We start from the raw sequence: 14,935 nt of genomic DNA on the forward strand, positions 1-14,935 counted from the left end.
TTATCCTTTTTTCCTCTCTAATATTAGATTATAAAGGAAGAGAGCAGCTGCCTGCTTTGTCCATACATGGAGATGTGTGGAGAGAATGAGAGAGGTTTTAGTCACGACTCCACCTAGCAGTAAAGCCAATTCCCCTGTCTTATTATAGCCCTTTCACACAGGCATTCACAAAACACGCCAATCAAGCTGCAGCATCTGATGCCAATTACAGGTTGGAACATTGAAACAAGACTGTGCAGAGGGGTGGGAGGGTGTGACACTGAACATATAACGCTATTGTAAGACTAAATGCTGAAAGATAATACCTGAATGTTAACACAAACATGCACCCCCCACACACACATATGCACACTTACACACATTAGCTGTGGACTAGAACATTGCAGAGGATTAGCTGGGAACAAGATAAGTCATTGTGTGTGAATTACCAAGCCTCTGTTATATAAACAGGCAGTGAACATTACATTGGGAATCAGGTATTTGGCAGCCGCCCCACTATTCTGATTTGAGAAAGGGCGAGCGAAGGAGCGAAGAATAGAGAGAAAGAGAGAGAAAGAGAGAGAGAGAGAGAGAGAGAGAGAGAGAGAGAGAGAGAGAGAGAGAGAGAGAGAGAGATAGAGAGAGAGAGAGAGAGAAAGAAATAAAAGCGGGAGCCTTTTCCAGTTTTAGCAGCTGTAACATGTTTAAACTCTTCTGGTAATGGGATCTGAAGATGAATGTTCCCAGTGGGCTCCACACAGTTCTGCAATGTGATTGGCCAGCAGCCAAACCTCAGCCCGACCGAAGCACTTGCGCATGACTCGCCCCGTACGGGCATGCTCAGTACGCACCTGGATGCTGAGAGAGAGGAGGACGGGGGGGATCTTAAAGTTGAGTAAACACACTGACAGATGGGAATAGTGGAAATTAATTATTCTGTAGGTTCCCCTCTTTGAACTGAAACCACCTAAAAGGATTGAGACATGGAAGGAGGGATAGAGAGAAGGAGACAGAGCGGAGCAGTTGGAAAATAAGTATTATTGTTATCAGTAATGGGTTTATGTTCCAGCAGGAGATGGATTTGTTTGGTTGTGGTTGATGCTGCATTCTGGGTATTTAACACGATGTGTGCTCTCACCCCAGCATGTTGTTCCATTCCTATATTAATAAACAAGGCATATTCAATATATCAATTGAAGTTATATATTTTAAATCATATAATTCAACGTGCAGTATTAGATGATCTTGCAGAGGGACTTCCAAGCCTCTTGGTGGGGCAACTCCCAGATAGAGGTGAGGTTGGTTGTGAGGGCTGGGTTCTTAGAAGGCGGCGGTAGTCTTAGAATCAAGTAATATTGCCCTCTCATCTCTACAGTATGCTTCACTGACATTGAGATGTATGTGTGTGTGTGTCTTTGTGTGTCAGTGTTCCACATTGTTGCCTACAATCCAACATAACAAAGCAGAGGACTATCAGATCACATTACGTACGGTGTAATACTGACAGCTACTTTATTAGCTGTTTGACAGAGAGTGCAAACAATAGAACATTACGTGCAGTTTCTTCCCTGTGTGGTGTCTCATCTTATACAGAGCAACATAGTTTATCTTGACAGTGTTGTTCTTATCACAGTATCTTTATCCACACTATTGTTAATATGTACAAGCCAGACAATGGAACCAAGCCAATGCATGACAGGGAGTGTGGAGATGAATGCTGAAACTCTGCCTCTCCTCCATCCTGAATGATCCGTGTCTGTTTTCTCTCTCTTTCTAACCTGTCTCATTGTTCTTGGTTTCTAATTTCTTTGCTTTCTCCTTCCTTCTTGTTTCAGTGGCTGCTCTCCTGCCTGTCTCACTGTCTTGTACCCCTGCCGTGATCTTCCATCCTCTCTTCCTACCTGTCTGTCTGCTCTCCTGCCTGTCTCACTGTCCTGTACCCCTGCCGTGATCCTCCTTCCTACCTGTCTGCCCGCCTGCCTGTCTCACCCTCACATGTCGTTCTCTCTGTTCCTCCCTAGGCTGATCCTGCCCTATGAGAGGTTCACAAAAGGCGAGGAGGATAAGCCCCTCCCACCAGCCAAGCCCCGCAAGCTCGAGGCGGGCACCCAGGAAGGGGGCGTGGCCAAGACAAAGGCAGGGTCCACAGTGAAGCGGCCCAAGGAGGAACAATCCCAGAAATCCAAGGGTGACAAAGATGCAGCAGCCATAGTCCTGGAGCCCTCAGCATCGGTCAGTTACTACATTCATCTATTCGTTTGTTCACTAATTCCTAATTCAGCACTTTACAAATTGAATACTTAAAATCATTCGTTTTTTCATTCATTCTTTCTTTTCACCAACTCTCCAGCACATTTACAGTACTAAACTCCCATAATATGAACAGATGACAAAAATACCCCTCCCTTCCCAGAAAGTGGGAACAAAAGAAAGTGAATGACAGGGACACTATAGAGCGGCTGCTTGTCTTCCTTGAGCAAATAAGCTGTCAGAGAGGAGGTGCTCCAGCTGTAAGAGTGAGGCTGACAGGAGCAACATGAGGGCTGCTGCTGTTTCTCTGACTGCTGCTCTGAGCCCAATCAGTAAAAACTTTATTGACAAGTTACAAATGGTTGTGAGGAACCAGTCTTGATGTTATTGGCTTAAGACTCAATGTTTGTGCAGGTAGCTTTACGGACTACGACAGGTGCTGCAATATATAGTGTGTTTTCTCTAATATAAGTGCCAAAAGAGGTTAAATACAATGTGCGAGTGCTTCTGTAGAAACCCCTAGTCTCTCAAGCCAAGCGAGAATACAGTATGTACTTTGCTACGCATAATAGCAGATTTGTTATTGCAGAAAGAGGTTATTTTCAGCAGAGCAGTACTAACTGGTGGTTTGGTTTGTGACTACGGAAATGCCTGGTGTCGTTTCGCATCAAAGCCATTATGTGTGTCTGGAAGAGAGATACAGACAGACAGAGAGAGAGAGAGAGAGAGAGATAGAGAGAGAGAGAGAGACATAGAGAATGAATGGAATGGATATATACTGTTCTTATATAAACCACAGGCTTATCTCTGTCCCCAAAAAACAATAAATCCATGGTGATTTGCAAATATCTCTTCCCTTCAGTTAAGTATAAATATGGAAAAAGAGACAGACAGAGGGAGAGAGAGCGAGGGAGTTGTGCAGCGCTGCGCTGAGGGGATGGAAAATTGAGTTATTATTCTCACATGAATAACCAAATGATTACAGAAGAGATGAAAGGGCTTGTTTGATACTTTCTCTTCAAGTGTCAATTTTAGACACATTTCAGAGCAGCTACATGGGAACATATTAATTTCTGTCCTCACATGAAGTGATAGGATTGGATGATTGCCTGGCTGGCTGGCTGACTAGCTGACTGGCTGGCTCACTCTGGGGTTGAAACAAAGAGGGTGGTTGTAAGACTGTCTATTTTTCCTGTGGCATGTCAACCTTATCAGTCTGGCATGCTGTACAATGTGAAATGTCTCTCCAGGCAATCGATGGTACATTGTAACAAGGGAAGTAGGAATAGAAAAAAACAAGATGGAATTCCTCCCTTCTGCTCCAAAGGACAGAAATAAAGTTTGATGTTATAAAACTATAGAAAAAGTAGGGGGAGTACCCGGTCTGAAACAACATTATCGCTTGTTTTCAAATGGGATGAGAGAGCTTTTCGAACAACTTTAGATTACATTACTCCTTAAACTACTATTAAACTGACATGCCTTTGACTCAGAGGGGAGGGAATGTTCCAGACATTTCCAGTGAGTGTGGGTTTTCTTCCTTTGTGAAAATGAGCTTATAGTAGACAGAGCTCATTCAGTCTTTACCTTGAGAGCGGAGACAATTGAGACTGTTGAGTGATTTAACTGAGAGTCAACACTGCTGCACAGTTTACCTTACAACCTCCAGCACAGTGTGTTTATACTAAACATACCTGTCACCCTAGCCTTCCAGCCACATACCCGTTTGACCCCAGGAGTCAGAGGTGGTCAGAATAACAATAAACTCTAGCTGAATGGAACAATTACCAATTACTAATACTCATCAGATTTACTATTCACTATTACTGAACAAATCTGCTGATCTGATCACCTGGTATAGATTCAGCCACATTAAATCACTTGACAAGGATCCATTCATAACATCATCATCCTCATCATCATCATTCACATAACTGTGTTTCACATAAACTGTGTTTCTCATCTATGGGTCTTAGACAAAAATACATCTGGCTCTTTTCCTACCTTGTCCCTTTTGTGTGTGTTTTTCATTTGCATTCTTGTGTGTGTGCAGCAGGATTCAGAGGACTCTGAGAAGTCCCAGGAGGAGGAGTCCCAGGTGAAGACAGAACCCCAGTTAGCCCCGCCTTCCCTGCAGGCCAGCGGCGAGGGGCGGACCACCAGCGATGAAGACGAGGAGCTACATCTGACAGTGAAGGAGGAGGAGGTGACACACAATGGGTGTGGCCAGGAAAAGGATGTGCCATGCCGCTCGACCCGCTGGGATTCCGATTCCCACCAGCCAGCTCTAGCAATCACAGAGGACGATGATGTATTTCCTGTTGTCACTCCTGAACCGGTCAACCACTCCCACCCAGCCAAGGACGTGTTGCAGAGAGAGCAGGCTGAGCTCGGAGGTTCCTGTACCCAGGGGAAGGATGATCAGGATGGGCTGGAGGACCAGTGCCATGTTGGTATGGTTCTGCCTACCTTGAAGCAGAGACCCCACCAGCCCTCCACAGTTTCAGCACCAGAGCCCCCCTCAGAGAGAGCTGAGCTGCCCCCCAGAGAGGACTCCTGTTCCAGCTACAGCCCACACTTTTACCCCCACAGAGCCAACCCTGGCATCATGTCCCCACTGGCTAAGAAGAAGCTGCTGTCACAGGTCAGTGTGAGTGGACTTCCCAATCACAATCACTACGCTTCTTACGGTCCGCCCCCACCGTTGATCAGCAAAGCCTTGGCCAATGGCAGCACAGAGGAGCCAGCTGGGCAGCCAGCCATGGGCTCGGCGGCGGATGTGGGGCTTGTTCATCGTCCGTCAGTGATCCAGCATGCCCAGAGCTCCAAACCACGTGGGGGAGAGGAGAGGAGGGAGGGGCTGCAGAGAGACACAGTGGCAGCAGGGGAGACATACCCCTGCAGTGATCTACCCAATCATCACCCACACCCCTACCCTCACCCCCAGCCTCAACCTCACCCTTACCCTTACCCCCACCCTCAGGCTCAGTCACAGCCTTACTCCCACCACCACCACCACCACCATCCCTCAGCTGAACCCTACCTGTTGAGGGAGGAGGAGGACAGGGCTCCAGAGATGCCCAGGCCAGGCCAGACCCCCAGCTTCCTCACTGACTTCTATTCCTCTCCACACCTCCACAGCCTGTACAGGCAGACTGAGCACCACCTCACCCAGGGACAGGCACAGGGCCTCGGGGAGAGGGAGAGGCTGGGCGAGCTGGGGAGGTACCGAGAGGCCTGCTTACCCAGAGAGTGTGAGACCACTCCTGGGTTCCCCCCAACCTCTCAGCCCCACCCCGACTCCACCTCTGCCGCTGTCGCCATAGGTTATGGTGCGTGCATGAGTCAGCAGGACAAGATGGTTGCCAGTAGCAACGGGGAGAGGACCACAGCAACATCAGAGGACCAACCCACAGACCTCAGTCTCCCTAAATTATCACCCCACAAACATTCTCACGCCCAATCCCACACACACACTGTCCCCCACCACCACCACCCACACCAGCATCCCACAATGCATCAGGAGGTGAAGGCCCCCCTTCTATTCCAGACCAGCAGTCCTCAGGGGTCTGGTGGGGAGTACCACCCCCGTGCATGCAGGGTGCCCCCCATGACCATGACCCCCCCCACCCACACCCCCAGACAGGCACTGGCTGTAGACCCCAATCCCAGGACCTCAGAGAGGACCTCAGAGAGGACCTCAGAGAGGGCCTCCAACGGCCGAGGAGGGGGGAGAGGAGGCGAGGATGCGAGCCTGGGCGGGGGCTACAAGGTGGACGAGCTGAGAGGGAGCAGTCGCTCCCCCATCCTGAACGCCAAGGTCAGCCCTCACAACGTGTGCACCGCCCGGCCCCTCAAGAGGACGCTGGACGAGCTGGAGAACCACGCCCCCGAGAGGAAGATCCGAGCCGTCACACCCATGCACTCCTCCTCCTCGTCCCCCTACTCGTCAGCCATGCCTAAGGATGGGCCCAGCACGCCCACTCCTCCGCTGAGAAAGGCTCGCTCTCCCGAGCTGGACAGTGACTTGATGGTGCTGAAACCTGGCGAGCCCATGCATACTCACCCCAACGTGCACATCAGCGGCTTTCTAGATGGACACAAGTTCCCGCTTCACTCCGCCCCCATCTTCCCTGGACTTTACCCAGGGGCCTTTGTGTCCCATGTCCAGGACATGTGTGAAGGCCTGGGCTCCCCCATGCCCCACGGCTACCCCCCACACCCCTTGCAGTACTTGAAGAACCAAGCGGTTCTTTCCCCCATAGTGCCGCCCTTCGCCATCCATTCCTTCATGATGCAGAGACAACTATTGGCGCAGGCGGCCACCAGTCCCGCCCACATGTACCGCCACCCAATGGGAGCTTCGTATGGTGAGCTCCTACATCATGGACTGTACCCCATGTCCGCCCTTAACCCTCAACCAGCTTTCAACCCCCCCCAGCTCTCTTCAGTACACCCCAGCACTAAACTCTCCTAAACATCACCCTCGCTCACAGACCACCCCAGCTCAAGTCTGCTAGTTCAGTCATCCACGCTGTCTGTACCCCACACTATATTTCAAGATTATTCTACTCTGATAGGCACACACTTATTTCTCCCAGACAAGCATAAAGTGACACACAATTGTAAACAGAGACAGTGGAAGCCAATGCTTGATTCTGGGCACAATCTTAGTTGATTTGCCACTTGTGTTTACGATTTGCACATTTCTTTATTTTTTACAGAGGTGATTGTCTTTTGTTTTTATAGCGCCATGGTAGGCCTCAGAACGTTAGTACTGCCTGGCCTGGCCCGGCCCGGCCTGGCCTGGCCTAGAATGATCGGGTCTGGTCTGGTCTGAACCACTCTTTTCTGGCCTAGATCTTCAGACCACACTGCTGGGTGGCCAAAGGAATGAATGAAACCTGGTGTGTGACAAATCAATGCAATGTAACATGCAATGTTAAAGTCAATGTCAATAAAATGTCTCTCTTTGGAAACACTATGACAGTACATAGACACAAAGAGCACTGTATGGTGACCAGCTGTTATTACAATCTACTGTCAGATGAAAATGTATTTCCTATAAGATTAATTATTTTATGCATTAGTTTACTTTCTATGTCTGGTAGCTAGTTAGCATATTTCATACCCTACCAAGGTTTTATTAATGAGTTGAACGCAGCCTTTCTTGGAACCATGATGTACTGTAGTTACATGTAAATACGATGAAAGTACTCCTTCATGCAAGGGATTTTTAGAGATTAAAGTAGGTTTTTTACACATCTCCTGCTCTCTCAATCTCTTTTTCTCTCGCTCTATTTCTCTTTCTTTTCTCCCATCCCTCACCAAGAGCTTGACTCCTTCACATTCCATCTCCTCCTTGTGGAATGTGTTGCAGGGGTAGGGCTGAGGCACTTGTACATATGAACAACAGCAACTGTCATCATTCTTACCACAGATCACTCTGTATCATAGTCACTGGCTACTGTAAACCCTTAGTGCTCCCAGCTGCATACGAGGGATGGATGATGAAGACCAGGAGGAGGAGAAAGGTGTTATGTCGAGGACTACTTTGGAATCAGAAATGGACCAGTTGAAATCTGTAGTTGTCTGTGATCCACTTTCAACTCAGAGGACCTTTCAGGAGTTCCGCCGCAGGTTGAAGAAGCGGGACATGGTAAAGCCGTAGGAGCACTTAGTTAAGCACACCAACCAGCCTGCCAGGTCCACTGACTGTTTCAAGGCTGGTTCTGGATAGTATGAAACATTTGAAAGCTGGACTTTGCGATTACAGCAATCAGTGAAAATTCTTTCTTTTTTGTGTAAATGATGTTAAGCATTCAGAAAGTATGATTGTCAGCAGATCGGATAAGTCTAGTGTTTCTCATTTGCACAAAAGATTCAGAGGAAAAACCAAGGACCTTATTGAATCAGACCTTGGATCTAGGTTTATTTGACTGTTCATAAACAACATTCATGTTAGGCAGATGTCACCCAATGTTATTAATTACAATATGAAACAAAACCAATGAGATAATTCCACCAACCTTCAGAACTCTTGTCAGCGGGTTTGATTGAATAGAGTCGGCTCTATGGAAGAAAGACAATCTTATGTTGCGGTTTTCAAATGAGCCAGATCAGAGGTGAGACTGTAAAGATAAAGTTTGAGATCAGTGTTGTATCTTCTCCAGCTCAGTGTTGGAGTCACACTCAAGGTTGCTATGTAACGTTTTATAAAAGAGTAATAAACTGTTTTATAACATAAGTGAAGTGGTGTTCTTTTTCATTTTTCTCAGGAGAGGCTCATATCTCAGCCAAAAAGCTTCCATAATTATATGAAAAGATTACGAGAGATTATCCTAATTTCAGAAGCATCCCAAACCTCTTCATTACACAACAGATGTAGGTCTGTAGAAACACTAAGCAGCTCTTGTCTGCTTGAATACAGTAAAGTACAGTACAATCTTTGCACTTTGCCTGCCTCTCCAGCTACTCCACTGAGGGACACATCTGGTAGTGTTTACCATGTTCATTATGATAGTAATGAGTGCTGGGAATGTCTTGGCTCGAGTGATTGGGCTGTTTGTCAGGACAGATTAGACAACCTCTTTCAGAGGGAGCCTGTCCGTCAATGCCAGCTGCACACAGAGGTCAGAGGTCAGATCTCTTCTGCTCTGACACAGCTAATAGAGGAGCTGCAATAGGACAATGGTGTGTTCGTTCACGGAACCCTGTTCTGCATCCAGAAACACTCTCCCTCCAAACTGTAGCCGTTTTTTTTTCACTGTGCAGCGGTTTGGAAAATCAAGTATTTATAAATAGTATTTGATCCAGGTCTGCAGAAGGATTGGTTTCAGCTGGATGTATCATTATAGAAGTTTCCAGAATCAGAGTCTTTAAGACCTCTGTGCCTGTGACATACAATCATAACCCACTTGTTTATAAGAGACGGATTGCCATTACATTGTTGATAACGTAAATGTTTTGAGGTTAGTTTTGTTTGATCTGAAATTAGTACAATTGATCCATTTTTATGCAGACCTCCCACATGGATAAAGACATGTTTATTCACATTACAGTACTACAACAGAAGTGATACAAGGTGTTAATGTCTCCAGTGGTGTGTGGGAGATGGAGATGTGTGTTTCTCTAACTGAAGAAGTTCACATCCTCTGAGTGACTCAGAAACTATTTCTGTTCTTGACACCCATGAATGCTACTGTTTCCATGTTTTTCAAGCACTCTCATTATGGGATGTACTGCAGTCTGTATGACGCAATTGTATTTTCTATCTCTGGTTGTTTGAGAAACAAGGTTAGGTTTGCTGAGAGCAGTCAGCGTGGTATTAAAATGCCATGTTGAGTGTTATTTATATGAAAATGTCATCGTATCACTAATGGATCATGTTTCTTGAACAATATGCTATTATTACTGACTAAAAGAGCAAACAATAAGAAATTTGCCCAACATCAGCCTATTGAAAGTTCTACATTAAAAAAAATATGAAGGCTGTTTTATTTAGTCTCCTCAGAGTATTGTCAGGAATTCTCCTGAAAATGCCTGGCAGCCATGTAAAAAATCTATTGAGCTGAAAATCCATTTAAAATGATTCATGGTATCTAAGTGAGGGAACAGGGGGCAGAGAGAGAAGGGTACGGGTGGAGGAGGGTGGGGGGGGGGGAATTAGATGGAAGGAAAAAGAGAGGCAGAGAGATGGAAAGAGAAAAATAAAGGGATTCAGGAAAGGAAAGTCAGAGAGAGAGAAGGGGAAAAGAAAAGGAGAATGAAAGAAAAAGCCTTGAAACGCCTCAAAAAGAGCCGTGTGTGCGTCTTGTTTGTGATCGTAATATCCTCCCTTTCACAGGTGCCACAGTAATTGTTCAGCTTATCAGTGCCTTCAGGTTGACGACAGAAACATTAAACCTCTCTTGTTCAGAACCACCTAAGCGGGTGTGAGGTATTTAAATCTGGAGCAGCACAAGGGGCTCAGCAACAGCAGTCAGCAGTAGCACGGCAACAACGTCTTGCATTCAACATCCACTCCTCACATGCCCCTCTCTCTCTTTGCATTTCCTTCCAACTACCTCCACTCTTAGTTCCCCCATCCCTCGCTTCATTAATCTCCACTCTTTAAAACATTTAAAAAGATCAAATACATGAAAAACTGGACAGCAGAGAAATGTGTTGCAGCTGGACCATGCAAATCATGTCAAACTTGAGTACTACCCCCCTTACTGGCCATGCAGAGGTATTACCACTACTAGGTATTTACAACACAGACGTCATCCAAATCCCGGGCAGAGAAACTTGATTCTTGTCTGAGTTGATGATTTAATATGACTGTACTCAACATGGTCAGTTATGACGTCCTAAAGTTCTGCCATCATACCTTGTGGCTCAGTCCTTCTGAGATACCCCCTGGAGGACTCATGTCTGGTGTAGTGTGAGTAGTGAACCTCCAAGGACACTTCTGAGAGAGCCCAGAGGTTTGGATTGGTGTAAATACAGCTGACACTTAATCACTCCACACTATCCATCCCTTAGAGGAGGGCTTTCTCTCTGATACTGCCCCCACATGGCGGTGCAGCTGTTGGTATATTCTTCATCCTCACACATACATAAACAAAGAGCAGAAAAGATGCCAGTGGGGAGGAAGACATTGGCAGACCAGGCTGCTGGCTGAGGACTAAGTTAGCAGGATGTGTACAGCTGACTGCCAGTTCTGCTGTGGGGGCTGTGTGCTGCTGTAGGAGCTGTGTGCTGCTGTAGGGGCTGTGTGCTGCTGTAGGGGCTGTGTGCTGCTGTAGGGGCTGTGTGCTGCTGTAGGGGCTGTGTGCTGCTGTAGGGGCTGTGTGCTGCTGTAGGGGCTGTGTGCTGTTGTAGGGGCTGTGTGCTGCTGTAGGGGCTGTGTGCTGCTGTAGGAGCTGTGTGCAGCTGAAATATTCATCCTGTCAGAGAGAAGCTGCTGCTGCTGCTGCCAGACCCACTGACTTTGGGACGAGGTCAAAGTCAGCTCCAGCTCTCGTTCACACGTGTACACAAACTGTACTGTACTGTAAACACAAACCTGTGTGTGTCTGTGTGTGTGTCTGTGTGTGTGTGTGTATGTCGGTGTGTGTGTGTCTGTCTGTCTGTGTGTCTGTGTGTCCCCGTGTATGTGTGTGGACAGAATAGCAGCAGGCATAGGAGAGGACAAAGACAGTTTGTGGCGGGATGTGTGTCAGAAATGTAGTAGAAAAAGATGGATGTAGTAGTAGTAGTAGTAGGTTTTTATTTGTCATTCAACCATATAAAGTTATTACAATACACAGCAACGAGACAATGCTCCTCCAGGATGGTGCTACATAAAAGCAAAGTAGGACAAACACAGACGAACTTAGACCTACACATTACTACAATCCTATATAAAGTGCATACATTCCTGTATAAAGTGCAAGTACATTTTTACAGAAGACAGGACAATATTGAGGTATCAGTCAGGTATAAAGTGACAAGGAATTGAGTGCAATTTAGTCCAACTGTGACGTTGGATAGTGGTTCATTCAGATATAGAATCCACGGGAAAGGTGGCATGAATTTGATTACTTACTGACATTTGACACACACACATACTGTACACAGACACACATGCATACACACACGCACTAGAATGCACAATTACAAACACACATAAAATTGACTTCTCAACTCTAACTTAAATCTAACCAGAGATAAGGGTTCCCCGGAATTTCTGAATAAATTAGCCCATGCCATTTACTGATGTTTGTATGCTTTACACAGTATGGAGAGTCTGGGAGGAATGCTGAAGAGAATACGTGAGCAGACGAAAGACTGGCTCCAATACAGAGCTGCCCAGGACATCTGGAAACACTTTACTGACTAAATGAAAATACAAATGGGGTGTATGGGACATGGTGAATATAGGCAGAGCTTCTCTCCTGCAGTGTGTATGTGTGTGGGTGTTTGTGTGTGTGTGTGTGTGTGTGTGTGTGTGTGTGTGTGTGTGTGTGTGTGTGTGTGTGTGTGTGTGTGTGTGTGTGTGTGTGTGTGTGTGTGATATATGCCTTTACATGAAAGCCACTTGGCTCCAGTAGGTTCTCTCCAATAACGAGGGACTGATCTTACTCCGATAAAGGGGTGTTTTCATTTTTCTCTTACAAGATACAATAAGTCTCTCTGACTCCATATCTCCATGTGAATCTCTGTTCAGCTGATTATGTTTCAGTAAGTTTTTTCCATAGAGTTCATTTCTGTGCCTGTGTCACCAAGCCAAACAACAACACAAAGAAACATATGGGCTTGATTACAGTGTGGATGAGTCAGGATCTGAAGGACATGGTTTGTATTAGGGAATGTGCAATAAAGGCATTGTGACCTTTTATCTGAAGGGGGAATATGAATCATTTTGGGTAAAATGAATATTATGATTTACAGCTCCGGTGCTGTGGCGCTCTGCCACACCCTTTTCTATAATACACATCCCACATTTACGTAAAAATGTTATAAGTTGATATTACAGTAAAAGGCATCAAAAGCACATTCGCTTCTTTGTATTAAAGTACATTTTCACTAAGTTAAATGTATAATGATGACATGTTGATGACAAATATACATACACACCAGCATCCATACTAGTGGACTGTACATGCTGACATATTTTCAAGTCTGTTTCTATCTTTCTCCACAAGAAGGGGGTCTTTCTTCTGGTCCCAGGCCTGGTCATTCAATCTAATTTGGCTCCTGTCAGCAAGACCTGCAGTATAGTTCAGTATCTAGACCTAAAAAGGCCACTGGCTTGGCCAATTCACAAACCATCCGACTGCTATTTTGATTCCTGTTTTCAATGAAAAATGAACTGCAGTCATTTTTTTTTTTACTGTTTTGCTTTAAAACCATACGTTAGTTTAAATCCAACCCCAAACCCAAACTCTGAGGTGGAACCAGGGCTATGAAATATTTTTATATAATTACTATTATTAGTGTGATATCTGGCAGTGGAGCAGGGTCTATACAGTATTTCTTGGAGCTGTTGTACTTTGTGGTCTGGTAAAGTCAAACAGCCAAAAACACTAAGCTGTTATTAGTTATACACCTAGCCTTTTTACATGGCCCTCTGGTTGCCAGAATGTTACAGTAGATATTCACCCAATGGGTCCAGGAGAAATTAAATGGTTCTCCATTTGTACATACTGAGTTGATCAGTTCTGACATATTGTGTGTGTGTGTGTGTGTGTGTGTGTATGTGTGTGTGTGTGTGTGTGTGTGCGTGTGAACAGAGTTCTGAGTCATGTCATCATGTCTCCTTCAGACTGTTCATGTGCAGAGGAACAGCACTTAAAGGGTTTTCCCACACACCACAAAGACCCAGTTCATCAACTCTGCCTCTCATTTAGAGAAGAAAAGACCTACAGTAAAGGTACATCATCTCTCTCTCTCTCTCTCTCTCTCTCTCTCTCTCTCTCTCTCTCTCTCTCTCTCTCTCTCTCTCACACCCTCCACTCCTTCTCTCGTCCTCTCACTTTCCCTCATTCTCTCTTTTCTCCCTTTCTCTTTCTCACCCAAGGCTGACCTAAGAGGGTTACTTTCAAAGATACGTTTGTTTTGTTTTGAACAGACCGGGAGAGAGCAGCCTCAGTCACATGTTTGGTTGTGTCTTCTGACAGTTGAGGGACTTGAGTGGAGAAAAAGCCTCTTGTCCTCATTTTGATTCAACAGCACTGGCATTGAGCAGAGCCGGCTGGAAATGTCATGACTTAATGGAAGCGTTTGTTATTGCAGCTCTTTCATATGATGTCTGGCAGGAGATCTGAAGGCTTCTACAGGGAACACATCTGAGACTGGGCATTTCAGCAGACTTTTTACAAATGAGTCTTGCTCTAAACCCGGAGTCCTTCTCTTCCCTTCTCTTCCCTTCTCTTTCCTTCTCTTCCCTTCTCTTCCCTTCTCTTCCCTTCTCTTCCCTTCTCTTTCCTTCTCGGCCCCTTCTCCTGTTTCTTTCTCTCCTGTATTACCCCTGCCCCAGATGTTCTCATTGTTTCCATGGAAGTTATTGCAGGGTTAGGATTAGGGTTACAGTCGGAGATGAGTGGGAAAGTGTGGTGTCAGAATATCGGTTGAGCACCTGGCTGCTAACCCACAGCCTTAGAGAAAGAGATGTAAAGAGAAAGACCCAGAGACAGACAGAGAGAGAGAGAGAGAGAGAGAGAGAGAGAGAGAGAGAGAGACAGAGAGACAGAGAGAGAGAGAGAGAGAGAGAGAGAGAGAGAGAGAGAGAGAGAGAGAGAGAGAGAGAGAGAGAGAGAGACAGACAGACAGACAGAGAGAGAGAGAGAGAGAGAGAGAGAGAGGATCAAATTGTACAGTACGGATGTTCATCTATTAGACTTACATGCACCGTTTGTGAGTGTTTCTGGATAGTGTTTGCTAAATGCCTTATCTATACTATAGACTGGCTTCAGCACCATGCAAAGGAATGTTTTAGTTATTGCCCATTACCCGTGAAGGAGAGATTGAACTGTTATTGTAATCGACCACTAGATGTCCCTCTTGCTATGGGATTTCAGTATGGAGATTGGTTGACCAGGAGGCCTTAGCCCCTGCTCATACTGTATCTGATGGCAATAATCATATTCAATTTTCCTTTCAATGACAACTAAATTCAACTCCATGTCCACATTTGTATAGCATGTTACTTTTTGATAATGTCCCAACATCAAACAGTCAG

At 45.8% G+C, this 14,935-nt stretch overlaps 1 protein-coding gene across 1 annotated transcript in view; it reads left to right on the plus strand.

Annotated features, from left to right (window-relative positions):
• Nucleotides 1-8,447, plus strand: part of arid5b (AT-rich interaction domain 5B) — a 60,641-nt gene extending 52,194 nt beyond the window's left edge. Inside the window, exons 9-10 of the mRNA XM_067244381.1 lie at nucleotides 2,001-2,211; nucleotides 4,283-8,447. Of these exons, the coding sequence (XP_067100482.1) occupies nucleotides 2,001-2,211; nucleotides 4,283-6,706 (2,635 nt within the window). The 3' untranslated portion in view covers nucleotides 6,707-8,447. The remainder of the gene's footprint in view (nucleotides 1-2,000; nucleotides 2,212-4,282) is intronic.
• The last annotated feature ends 6,488 nt before the right edge of the window (nucleotides 8,448-14,935 follow it).

This window comes from Osmerus mordax, chromosome 10 (assembly GCF_038355195.1).
Source record: "Osmerus mordax isolate fOsmMor3 chromosome 10, fOsmMor3.pri, whole genome shotgun sequence".
Lineage (NCBI taxonomy): Eukaryota > Metazoa > Chordata > Actinopteri > Osmeriformes > Osmeridae > Osmerus > Osmerus mordax.